At 43.6% G+C, this 13780-nt stretch overlaps 1 protein-coding gene across 1 annotated transcript; it reads right to left on the bottom strand.

Moving 5' to 3' along the window:
* Nucleotides 1-4730: 4730 nt before the first annotated feature.
* Nucleotides 4731-6471, bottom strand: LOC115356942 (gastrula zinc finger protein XlCGF8.2DB-like). The gene is made up of 2 exons (XM_030048256.1): nucleotides 5555-6471; nucleotides 4731-5218 (listed from the first exon to the last, which is right to left on the bottom strand). Exons 1-2 carry the CDS (start codon nucleotides 6338-6340, stop codon nucleotides 5018-5020), a joined length of 987 nt encoding a protein of 328 aa, XP_029904116.1. The 5' UTR covers nucleotides 6341-6471; the 3' UTR covers nucleotides 4731-5017.
* Between the last annotated feature and the right edge of the window lie 7309 nt (nucleotides 6472-13780).

Raw genomic sequence — 13780 nt, 5'->3', positions numbered from 1 at the left:
AGATATGTTGAATTGGTGGACAGAGCCCGAGTGCGTGGAGAGAGTCATCTGTTGTATTGAGAGTGCAATGAGTGCACATGTCTGAACTGGTTAATCCCATCAAATGCATTTTGTGCTGTGTAATGTGTGTTCTGTGGGTAATCCTGTATTGTATTAGTGTAATGTTGGTGTTCCTGGACATACTGAAGATGTAGATGTTCTTCCAAAATTGGTTATTGGTGTTGATGTTGAGATCTTTTTCCCATTTGTTTATTGGAATATGACGTGTATTGTCAGTGGAGGATATAAGTTTATTCAGTTTTGAGAGTGGTTTGTTTGATTTTCTCCATTTATATAAGTGATCTTTGTAACAACCTGTCAAATGCTGCTTTGATATTGTTCAGTCCCACCTTATCCAGCTTAGGCTTGTGTTAAATACTGACAAATCAAAGTTTATGCTTTTCTCAAATGGGAAAAGACTTCCAGCAGATCTTCCCAAACTACTGACTGGCGAAGGGATCGAAATCGAAAGGGTCGCCTCCTACAAGTATTTAGTGATGCTTCAACTTGGTTTCTTTTTTAGAAACAGGTCCTGCTTTTCACTTCAGGTTAGGAGTCACCTGATCTCGACCACATTCCTCCCCCTACTGGATTATGGCGATTTACTCTACATGCATGCACCTGATCAGTACCTTAGGAGGCTGGACACTGTGTACAATTCTGCCTTACACTTTGTCACCAGATGTGGCAATCGAGTGCATGATTGCCTTCTTTATGCTACTTCAAATTGCCCGTCTCTTCCCACATGCAGATTCACATGATGGCTCTCTCTCTTGCACAAAGCTCTGATTGGGCTGCTACCCTCTTACTTAAGTGTATTTTTGTGCATCAAGCAGGACCAGCATGCCCTTTGATCCCAAAATGCCCTTCAGCTGGTTGTCCCCAGAGTGCAAACCGAATTAGGAAAAAGAGCTTTTAGTTCTGCTGGTCCATCGGCCTGGAACGAGCTACAGGACCTCAGACTGCCAGGACTAGTCACGCTAGGAGAATTTAAAAATATTTTGAAAGGCTATGAAACCAGTTCTCTTGGACAATGCAACTGTGTCTGATAATTTGCCTATAATTTGAACTTTGTTGTGAATGTTATGTTTTTTGCCTGTTGGAATGTGTTTTTAATGTTGTAACTCTGTCTTTGCTGCCTTGCTTGGCCAGATTAGTGTGATTAGTCAATGTTTTATTTCGGTCATTTTCAAATTGCAGAAATCAAATACACATACAAATAGACAATATATTATACACATATTTTTAAACAATAAATAGTATTTCATTTCCTTTCAGTACTGGATGACCAAAACAAATATATGATACAGACAAATAAACACTGACCAAAAAGGTATAGGCTGAAGCCTTAGCTTATATTGCCTTACTTCTTACAATACTAAGCTTTTGTCAGCTCACTTAAATAATAAAATGAAGTAAATGAAAGACAGGGTCCTTTTGTAGCTGTAGAGGGTTATCCCTCAACCCTATTGATAGAGCTGGGAAGGCCCTCTAAACGGTACATGAAGCGTTGTAAGAGAGGATTCCAGCTCCTGGGTGAACTCCTGTTGAAGATCTTTAACAGAGAATAAAGCGTGACTCTGGTGCATCCTTCCTGATGCCTGATTGAAGACTTTGGCACTTATTTTTCTGAGGTTTTTGGTACTTGTTGTTAACAAAGTTTTCTTAGCCCAGTTGGACCCTGTTGTGGACACACTGGCCACATCAGTAGCTGCTGTAAATGGGAAACATCTGTGGCAGCGTGTCCCTGGACCCCAGAGACAGTTTGTCCTGTTCTCCAGCACACAGTGCATAGACAAGTAAGGTCGAGTAACACAAGATTCTGCCAAATGCTGCATGACTTTAAATCAGTGTGACTCAAACGGGTTCATTTAGGTTCAGAAACTTTAAAAAATCAGATGAATGTGAAGCACTGCAGTGTGAGAACGTGCTGAGGAACAGCAGCACCTGAGGGTTAGCTCACATGGTTATGCTGCAGGTTTGTCTCAGGTACCTCATCATTAATAACCAGCTGTTTGAGGCATCCAAGACTGCTAGTTCAAATCCCGTCTGCCAACAGGACTGTCATGTTACTGCAGTCAGGAGTTTGAGCACTGACCCTCTTGTGTTTGTCTGCAGTTTTGTTGACAGTATAGAAATATAGAAATGAGATGAACTAAATGTGCAAACTCTGCTCAGCCGGCCACCGCACATGAAATACTGAGGAGAAAACCAAATCTTTTATTGCTACAGGTAACTCTAACACCTGACTGCATGACACTGCAAACTGTCAGACTTCCTGCATCAATAAGATGAAAAAATTGAGACATATTATCAGTGAATCAGAACACATAATATAACATATCCTCTTTGAAACGTGAGTTAACCAAAGCTGTAAGGACATAAGGACATAACATAAAGTGGATATAAAAATATAAAACGAGTGGAATGACAATTATCAGTCATAAATGCTGATAAAGCAGGGGGATTGATAATCCAGACGGAAGGTGTTTGAAAATGGTGGCCAGCTGCTTGGCTGGACCAGTTTGCCACATCACCAGTACTGATCAAAGTGTTTTCCCTTCAGCATGGAGGAAGGCAAAGGTTATTCATTCATTCGTTTTCCAAACCACTTATCCTCGTAAGGCTGGCAGGGGAGCTGGAGCCTGTCCCTGCGCTCACTGGGCAGAAGGCAGGGAAACACCTGGACAGGTCGCCGGTCCATCACAGGACAGACAGACAGACAGGCAGACAGACAGATTCACAGTTTAGCATCTCCAGCCCAGAGACCTGCAGGTCAGGAGAACTGGAGCTGCTGGCAGAAACTCTGCAGACACAGGAGAACATGCAAACTCCACACAGGAAGGACAGGCAAAGGTTATTCCACTGCAAAATAATACACTATAATTGACTATAATTACAACAATACTGACAATTATACCTAAGTGGGAGGAGTGTTACTAGATTTTAGTTAAGTTTTTGATGTACTGGACCACACATTATTTTTAGACTAACTTAAATGTTATAAATTTGCATCTGCATTTGCATTTTTCTGTCTAATGGAAAACAATATGTATGTAATAATGGTAGATTTTCAGATGCGGCAGCACGGTGATGCAGTGGTTAGCACTGTCGCCTCACACCAAGAAGGTCTCTGGTTCCATTCCCCGCCAGCCAGCCGGCCCGGCTCCTTCCTGTGTGGAGTTTGCATGTTCTCCTGTGTCTGCTGGGTTTCTGCCAGGAGCTCCAGTTTCCTCCTGCAGGTCAGGAGACCTGGAGATACTAAACTGTGTGTCTGTCTGCCCTGTGATGGACCAGCGACCTGTCCCGGTGTCCCCCTGCCTTCCGCCTGGTGAGCGCTGGGACAGACTCCAGCATCCCCCACGGCCCTTACAGTAAGAGGTTTGGAAAATGGATGGAGTTTTTGAAATGTGGAAGAGTTACAGTGTGGTGTTCCACAAGGCAGCTGTTTGGGGCCGTTACTGTTCTCTGTCTTCACCGCTGATCAAATCAAATCAAATCCTTTATTTAACCGGATAAGCATCATTGAGATTTAAAACCTGTTTTACAAGATCGATCTGGTCAAGCAAGGCAGCAAAGACAGAGTTACAACACCTCTGGGTGCTGTTTTATTAGAGAGCAAAACCACTAAAAGGGGTGAAAGAGGTGTACCTTTGAAATAAATTGTATTATCTACTGTACTGTTATTGTTCAAAATTTACTGTTTATTGTTGTAAATCAAATATAATATTTTTCTTATGTTGAACTCTCATTTTGATTTTATTTGTAAGGTACACCTCTTTTAGGGGTTCAAAATGACCTGGAAGGGGTTAAAATCTTGAAATCCATGTTAAAAGTGACTTAGTGTAACTAAGTCACTTCAAAGATTTTGAGGATAATAAGATTTAAAGTTTGAGGAAATAAGATTTTGGGATAATAAGTACAAATAGCAACAATAAAAATTGGATAAATGACAGGTGGACATTTTTGTCCACGAAGGGTCATGGATGTGATAAAAATGCATTACAGGGCCAAATAATGGATTTTCATGCTGAAAGTTGGGATTTTCAAATTTAACCCAAAATTACCCCCTCTTGCCAAAAATCACCCTCGTGTGACCTTTTGTTAGTCCCTTTCTAGAAAATGGACATTTTTGTCCACTTGAAGGGTCATGGATGTAACTTCTTTGAAGGGTAACTGAAGGGTTAAGGAAGGAAACCAAGCTGCTTGGAGTGATATGAGACAGCAGATTAAAAACTGTCGCAGCTTTGGGAAGAGGCATGGCAGTTATTAAGAGATCATGTGCAACATTTTTACCACACCAACGCATCTCTCATATTGTTCCAGCAGTAGTCCTTTATTTGGATTACTGTCCAGTGGTGCAGTCAAGTGCCTCAAATAAAAATCTGGACAAACTCCAGTCAGTCCAGTTCAGTCCGGACTGGAACATCATGAGGATGAACACGAGCAACAGGACGACCATCGCCCTGCTCTGTTTTATCAGAAAATACTTTATTGTCTAAAATGTAGAATACTCTGTGCCATCAGTTTTAATGGAGCAGAAACAGCTACAACTTCAATACAAAGCATTTATGAAAAAGTTGTTTTTCCACTTCCTGTCTCAAAAATGAATGCAAGGTAATGTCCTGCTGTGTTACAGAGGAATGAAAATACCAAACAAATGACACAGTTAACAAGTAAAACTCTTTTTAAAAAAGTTTAAAGAAATACCAAACAGCTCAGGACACCAGGACATGTTCTGCTACGATATCTGATTATACGATAATTATTTCCTCACTCACTGTATTTGTTGCTTTTAATGGCACTACATTATTTTTAAGCTGTATTACTTTATTGATTTTATTCTGATTATTTCCTTACAGAGTGTGGGTACTCTGACATTGCTGTAATTATTGTTACTGAAAGGTTTGTTGTTTTGTTTGGCATTATGATGTAATGCTTGGTGTTGTGATGTCATGTTTACCTGTGAGAGACGCTGCTACCTTGTAGTGACTGATGGATGGATTCTCATGTGCTTGTTTAAGTGACTTTTCTGTGTAAAACTTTTCCCACAGACTGTGCAGCCGAATGGTTTCTCTCCTGTGTGGACTTTCATGTGAATGTTGACGTTGCTTTTCACTGTGAAACCTTTCCCACAGACGGAGCAGCTGAACGGTTTCTCTCCTGTGTGGGTTCTCATGTGTCTGCTCAGCTCACTCCTCTGTGTGAAACCTTTCCCACAGACTGAGCAGGAAAATGGTTTCTCTCCCGTGTGGCCTGTCATGTGACTGTTCAGATGTTCCTTCTGTGTGAAACTCTTCCCGCAGACAGAGCAGCTGTACGGCTTCTCTCCTGTGTGGGTTCTCATGTGATTGTTCAAATGTTCTTTCTGAGTGAAACTTTTGCCACAGACTGAGCAGCTGAATGGTTTCTCCCCTGTGTGGACTCTCATGTGACTGTTTAAGGTTTTTTTCTGTGTAAATTTTTTCCCACAGACGGAGCAGTTAAATGTTTTCTCTCCTGTGTGGATTCTAATGTGAATGTTTAAATTACATTTCTGTGTAAAACCTTTTCCACAGACGGAGCAGCTTAACATGTTCTCGCCCGTGTGGGTTCTCATGTGGCTGCTTAAATGTTCTTTCTGTGTGAAACTTTTCCCACAGTCTGAACAGCCAAATGTTTTCTCTCCTGTGTGGACTTTCATGTGTTTGCTGAGGTTACTTGTCTGAATAAAACGTTTCCCACAGACTGTGCAGCTGAATGGTTTCTCTCCTGTGTGGACTTTCATGTGAATGTTTAAGTTACATTTCTGTGTAAATGTTTTACCACAAACTGAGCAGCTAAATGTTTTTTCTCCTGTGTGGATTCTTATGTGAATGTTGAAGTGTTTTTTTTCCATAAAACTTTTACCACAGACTAGACAGCTAAATGGTTTCTCTCCTGTGTGGGTCCTCATGTGAATGTTTAAGTCATTTTTCCATGTGAAATGTTTCCCACAGACTGAGCAGCTGAATGCTTTCTCTCCCTTGTGCATCATCATGTGTTTGTTCAAGTTTCCTTTTCGTTGAAAGTTTGTCCCACAAACAGAGCAGCTCCACAGTTTCTCTCCTGTCCTCTTGCTCACAGAGCAGGAGGATGGTTTCTCTCCAACATCACATGTGTTTTGACTGGGATGGATTTGATTTGGTGTGTTTGAACCTGACTGAGGTTCTCTGGTCTCCTCCCAGTCTTCACTGTCCTCAGTCTGAGCCTCAGAGGAGTCTGATGTCCTGTCATCACCATCATCAGCAGCTGCTTCCTCTCCATCGGCTTCTGTTTTCATCTGGTCCTGTTCTCCATGAAGCTGTGAGCACTGAGCTTCCTCTTCATCATCCTCACTCTTCACAGGGACAGCAGTGAACGGGAACTTGGTAAGATCCTGCAGCTGCTCTGCCTCCTGGTTGGTCCAGAGCTCCTCCTGTTCCTCTTTAATGTGTGGGGGCTCTGGCTCCTCCTGGTCCAGACTGGGGGTCCACTCCTGCTGCTCAGGGGGGACCTCTTCTTTAATCACCACTGAAACACACACACACACACACACACATTGAGAAAAACCATGCTTGTCACCATTTATTCATCATGCCAGTGAGATTATGTCATCTGATTGTTGTCAGTTATGAAAATACTAAGTCATTTGTTTCCCCATAAAATTGCGATGATGCCCCTTTCATACATGATGCTATCATTTGGGCCCAAAAGCCATATTATATTTGGAATGATTATTAATAATATTTCTGTGATACAGATGTTGGACTGGGTGTGGAACAACTGGCTTACTAACAGTTTTCAAAGCCAAAGCCCCTGCCTCTCAAGTAAATTTAAGGGCAGAGTTCCAAGCCCACCGAGCCATTTTGAATTTACGGTGCGATTTTTGGCCTGTTTTTGCCATTTCTAGGCATTTCACTTTAACACACTTCTGAAGATTTAGCCTGAGCAACTTGACATTTGGTGTGTGACATCGTAAGATCTTTGCAAAGCTTCTGAGGTGGAACGCCCTCGATGCCGGCGTGCAGGGGACTCTGCATGTTTCGCCATGACAGAGGAAGTTGGACTATCTCAAATGTACACTGCCCCAAACTTCTCATGCTCGATGAGAGTCCCAGCCTGACCACATCTACATGTCAGTGCTGAGGTATAGCTCCACCTACTGGCAACAGGACGTCAGCCTTATGTGACAAACCCACATGAGGATGAACTGAGCTCAGCTGGACTGTCTGGAGGCTCCTGAAGACGTTCCTCTCCCTCAGCTCTGACAGACAGGTGGGGAGTCCCAGCTGTTTCACTGCATGGGGATCATTGGCTTGTTAGAGCTCCTCCCTGTTGGGACCGCCTCGTTCGTGTCATTAGTGAACGACAGTTCTTAGGGTCACATGACTCAGGAGTGAATAAAGGACCACAACCTTCATATCTTCGACAGGGAGGACAGATGGAAAGCGGACTGAAGGAAGTGATCTTTGTTAAGCCAGAGAAACCATCTCTCAGCTCTGGGACCAGCTGCACTCATGAGCTGCCTGACGCTCGAACACGCTGTTTGTTTGTCATGGAAACTGCATGACTGGCACACAAATCAAAGATGAGAGCACAGCTCGGGTCCAGAGCAGGCAGGCCGTTCTTCCCCAGACGGCGTTATCACTGGAACACTTCCCATAGCCTCTAGGAATGCTGGGTACTCCAAGCTGCCGTTTGGCACGTACGCTGTCACAACTCGGGATATCCCGAGAACCATCACTTCGGTGCCAAGTGGATGCCAACAGTCCAAAGACACGATGGTGCCCCCAGCTGACTGAGCCTTCAGCGGGCCCTAACATACAACAACGTGCTGACCAATCGTCCCCAGCGGCAGGCAGAGAGACGCCGTGTGAGACGGCGGCTGCACCTCGGCTCGTCCAAAAGAAACACAGCAGAGTCGTGTCTGGAAGGATTTTGGAGGCTCAGAGCTGATAAGACATTTGCAAAACCGAAAATGCAAACAGTGCCATCAAAGTTTCCAGATGAAAGGAGGAAACACTTGAAACTTGAAAAAGCAGCTCAAAGACAGGCATGTAATCTGACATGGCTGCTTGTTTTTCTAATTGTGTATCTAATTATGAATCATGTGATCATTTAAGGGCAAGAAGGCTCCATCCCTCCTGCAATTTCCACTTGGAACATATTTTAATGAAATATTGTTTTTATTATTGTTTTTAGGAGCCATTTAATGGCTGTGTGTTTTGAACTGTAGCTTCTGAGTGGCTGTATGTTAATAAGCAGCAGTGTGTGTGGGAGTCATGCTGGCATGACGGGAGGTCACACACTTTTTACAGCCTGAATCACCGTGCACCATGCAGCCGTGCAACACGGCTCTCTGCTCTAGAAGTTGTACTTGACGTTTACTGGAGAACCACGACTACTCACACTCATCCTCACTCTTCACAGGGACAGCAGTGAACGGGAACTTGGTGAGATCCTGCAGCTGCTCTGCCTCCTGATTGGTCCAGAGCTCCTCCTGTTCCTCTTTAATGTGTGGGGGCTCTGGCTCCTCCTGGTCCAGACTGGGGGTCCACTCCTGCTGCTCAGGGGGGACCTCTTCTTTAATCACCACTGAAACACACACACACACACACACACACACACACACACACAGAGAGAGAGAGAGAGATATTAAGGAACTGAAGAGGAAGAACACAAGCTTCGACAAAGTAAAAATCCAAGCGACACAGAGTCCAATACAAATGACTGAAAGTCCAACTTCAGTGGAGAGTAATTGTTGTTTATTTGGTCCATAAAATATTGATTACATTTTCCCACAGCACAAAGCGACATCCTCAAATGTCTTGTGGTGTCCAAAAATAAATAAAATAAAATAACATAAAATAAAATAAATAGTCCACAACCGTAGAGAACTAATGAAACCAGAAAAGATTCACTTTGGAGAAGCTGGAAGCAGAGAATCTGCAAGTTTTTTCTTCAAAATGACTGAACTGATTAGTCAGTTATCAAAACAGTTGGCAGTTCATTTAATAGTCAACCACTAATTGATTATTCCACTCAACGCTGCAGCCATCATTTTTTCCTCAGCTGCTTCAAGGCCAGCCGGCGCCAAGCCTCACCAGTTTGTCAAGCTTTTGTCCAAGAGTTTGAAAAAGTGTGGGAAGCTTGCAGGTAAACTGAGGGTTGACCTGTGTTTCGGTCGGGACACACCACCAGTTTTGTGTCTCAGGCCTGGGGCAGAGGATTACTTCAAGTAAAGAAAACATGGAGATTTCTCTGAGGTTTGGACGGGCCGCTTCAGAGATCAGCTGAGTCGGGTTAGGGTTAGGGTTAGAGGACGTCCCTTAACCCTGTAAGACCTGAACCATCAAATAATTGCCAGAAAATCTGAAACTAGAGTGTTTCTTAAACCTTCTATCATTTTTTAAAAAAAGAAATTAAATAAGAATTTGCATATATGAGTTTTATTTTGTATCACAATTGACACATCCAGAATTTGTTTGAAATTTATTGTGCAACAGCATGTTTTTGTGTTAAATAAAGAAAAATATACAGACTACGACATTTTTAACCCCTTAAACTCTGAGTTTCCTTTAAATTTTCCTCAAATAATTTCAAACTTAGAAAAGACATTTTTTTTTTCCATTTTGTATGACAATATCAGACATACTCTGTGACTGCTACATTGAAGCTACATCACATCACCTTAACTTTTTTCAAAATTGGCAAAAATATCCTTGCAAAAAAAACAACAAACAACAACAACAACAACAACAAACAGCACAAAAAAGAAGCTCACTGATTGACATCATCTATTTTGGATGTTTTAGTTGAAAAGGCCTCTGGTGCTGCAGTGCACAGATAATCCACCAGGGGGCAAAAGACATGGCTCCCATCATATACACTACATGGACGAGAGTATCAGGCCTCACCTGTTCATCAGTGAGTTCAGGTGTTTCCTTCAGCCCCGTCCCCACAGGTGTGTGACCTCCAGCAGCAGCCCTGCAGTCTGCCTTTCCCAACATCAGTGACAGAGCGTCTGGTTCTAAAGAGCTCACTGAGTTCAGGTGCTGCTGGAATAGTGATGGAACAGGAAGCCACCGCTGCAACAAGTCAGCTGCTCAACTTTCTGCCCTCCTAGATATTCCACCATCAGCTGGAAGTGGGATTATTGCAAAGTGGAAGCCTTTAGGAACCACAGCGACTCGGCCACCAGGGGGCAGCACCACGTAAAGTTACAGAGCGGGGTCGCCGAGCGCCGAGGCTCATAGTGCGTCAAAGAGTCCGACGCTCTGCCGCCTCAGGACCTGCAGAGCTCCAGACCTCCTCTGGCATCAACATCAGCACAGAAACTGAGCCGGGAGCTTCATGGCGACCAATCAGGCTCCTCCATGTGGCGTCTGATGGACGAGTCTGGGTTTGGGGAATGCCAGAAGAACGTTCCCCGCCTCCAGGAGAACGTTCCCCGCCTCCAGGAGAACGTTCCCCGCCTCCAGGAGAACGTTCCCTGCCTCCAGGAGGTTCCCTGCCTCCAGGAGAACGTTCCCTGCCTCCAGGAGAACGTTCCCCGCCTCCAGGAGAACGTTCCCCGCCTCCAGGAGAACGTTCCCTGCCTCCAGGAGGTTCCCTGCCTCCAGGAGAACGTTCCCTGCCTCCAGGAGAACGTTCCCCGCCTCCAGGAGAACGTTCCCTGCCTGAGCGCATTGTGCCGACTGTGCAGTTTGCTGGAGGAGGGGTCACGCTGTGGGCTGGTGTTTCTGGGCTCGGCCTCGGCCCCTCAGCTCCACTGAAGGGAAATCTGAACGCTTCAGCTCACCGACACATTTTGGACAATTCTCTGCTTCCAGCTCTGTGGGACCAGTTTGGGGAAAGAAGGCCCTTTCCTGTCCCAGCATGACTGGGAAAAAACCCATAAAGCTTAAATGTTACTAAATTTATTCTGATCAATTTGATACACAAACACATTTTAATACTGGATTGCAGGGTAGCCTATAATTAACAGTAGTAACAAACAAGAGTCAATAAAGTTGATAAATGTATTAAATATATATATATATATATATATATATATATATATATATATATATATATAGAATATACAGAAAATTCCATACCAAAAATACAAAATTTAACATTTTAAAAGATTGGTGCTTGAAAAAGAAAAAAATAGAGTCTATTATCAGGAGCCCTGTTACATTATACAGCTCGCCACAAATCATAATCTTCATTAAGACAATGATACTCAGTTTTCCACCAATAGAGCCTCCATCCACCAGACACACAGAGAAACAGCGTTTTCTCTGTGTGTGTCTGTTCTCCTGACACTCAGACACAAGGGGGAAACACTGCGCACATCAACACTTCAGTGTGCACTTCCTGTAGGATTTAAAGTAACTGAGACTGAACAGACGCTGATAAAAACGACATATAAACACAACTCCAGCTGACTGACAAACTATATCATTTCTTGATAATTAACACATTTAGTTATAATGTTAGAGAAAATACAACTTCTATGTTTTCGTTTCTTGTTCTTGCCCACTTAGTGGAAAGCTGGACCACATAACCAAACCTCATTCAAAAATCCGTGAGTTTTATCTCTGTGATTCTCGGCAGAGCCGCACATTTTGGTGACACACACCGAGGTCAGCGGCAGAGGACGATGTGAAAACTTGCAGCCGAAGTCGCCAGCGGTTCCTAACGATTTGGAAAAATGTGTTAAGTCCTTCACTTTGACCTGTTTTAGTTCCGTTTGCTGACGAACAAGGAAACGTTGAATGTTTGAATGGAGTTTGGTCTGCGGGTCTCCCCGCACACAGAACGCGGGGCCTATAACCGCAACGGGCGAAGCAGCGCAATAAACAGCTGGATCATCTGTCATCGTCCATATTCAGCATAACGTTCATGTGTGGCGGCAGAAGAACAGACACACTTTTACCTGCTGGAAGCTCCTTCAGCTGGAGAAGCTGCAGCGCAGGTTTCAGCTCCATCTTGTTTGTGTTTCGAGCCATCCTGACTGGGCTTGTGCACATGCGCACCCACTTCTTCCCCCTGCCCTGGATCAGCTGGTCCGTGTCTCTTTATTCACACAAGTGTAGCCAACTGCATTACAGCGACAAGGACACCCGATACAAACACACAAACACAAACAAACAAAAAAGACACCAACAAGACAAGAACACAGTATTACATTCACTGTTGCCAGGCTTTAACAGTCAGGGTATCCACACACACACACACACACACACACACACACACACACACACACACACACACACACACACACACACACACAGTCTTTAGTTGCAGCAGCCTGTTGGTGCAGTCCCAGAAAAAAAGTTCCGCGTTTGGTTTGGAGTCTGCTCATTTTTTCTTGTGTAGGCTATGTGGAATTTTGCAAGCATCAGGATCATTTGTACAAAAAGAAAAAAAAAAATGGATCATCGTCCAGGTTTTCTTCAAAATAAATGAATCACATGTTCTGTTATTGTCCTTAGGCTAGGCCTATATAACGTTGGACATCAGAGGGCTGTACTCTGAAGGAGGCTCCACATCCCCAGGCTGTGTGTTCACTATCAGGCTCAACAAAACCTAAAGCTCCAGTCAAAGTTAAGTGGTATCACGACGGTGGTTCTCATCAAGGTTTGTTCAGTCCGGCTGTCAGCTTTGTGCTCTGTGCGCCTTCACAGAAAAGGGGGCGTTTTGGCCTCATGTGATTCTACTTCCACCAAAAATGGACCGTTCACGGGCTGCAGATTTCACGCAAGAGGAGCAGCTTGTCCTCATGGAAAGCTATGAAAATTAAAAAAAAAAATAAAATTAACACTAACAGCAACACTGTGGCCGCAAATAAGGCGAGAGAGGAGAGCTGGCGATTAATTTCAAAAGAAGCACAAAGGGGGATTCTGTCACTGTTATAGCCATTTTAAATAATTGCTGCAATATTCATTCAGTATTATGAATTTTAGTTTAGAAATCTGTAACTTCATTAGCTTTATGGGTTAAGTCAGGTGACTGAAGGTGTGTGTGTGTGTGTGTAGGTGAGTCTAGCGGTGTCGGACGGAGCAGGCGGTGGTTACCATGGTTACATGACAATTTTGACCACTATTTCCGCTGCTTAGAGCTCCTTGTCATTAGTTTCCGATAATTGTTCGTTACATTTGAAGTTTAACTAGAATTATGGAGCCATTTCTGTTGATGTTTGTTTGCTCCTTTTTTGTTCAATCTTTTTTTCTAAATGGGAATAAGTGGCGTTTGGAGTGCGTTTGAATCACCACGGGCTGCTCCCGTCCAATCAGCACCTTCGGATGCCGTGACAGTCACCGTTATTATATAAGGGGTTTCCTTAAAAAAAAAAAAAAAAAAAAAAAAAAAAAAAGTAGGCTACTAGTCTATAACAAAGTCTGTGATACAACGGAATATTTCTAACAAACGTGAAGTCTGTGCACCACTAATAGTAGACCTGCATTGTGTAGCCTATATGTGTCACCAATCACCAGACAAAAATGACTTTGTGATTTCACCTGGGTGAGATAGCACCGCTTTTAGAGCCGGGCGGGGTTAAACTTAACTCATAACCTGGTCGGGACCAGGTTATGAGTTAAGCATAAGTTACCATGGTGATCTAGCATAAGTTACCATGGTGATCTAGCCGGGTTAAAAGAGAGCCACCTTCGTGATAGGCCTACAGGAAAGCCTGGCTTTAGACTCAACATACCTGCTAACCCACTAAACCTGCTTCGTAGTAGGCTACACC

Source organism: Myripristis murdjan, chromosome 3 (assembly GCF_902150065.1).
Source record: "Myripristis murdjan chromosome 3, fMyrMur1.1, whole genome shotgun sequence".
In the NCBI taxonomy this organism is placed as follows: Eukaryota; Metazoa; Chordata; class Actinopteri; order Holocentriformes; family Holocentridae; genus Myripristis; species Myripristis murdjan.
The sequence above is the reverse complement of the archived record's forward strand: the minus strand, read 5'-3'. Positions and strand labels throughout refer to the sequence as shown.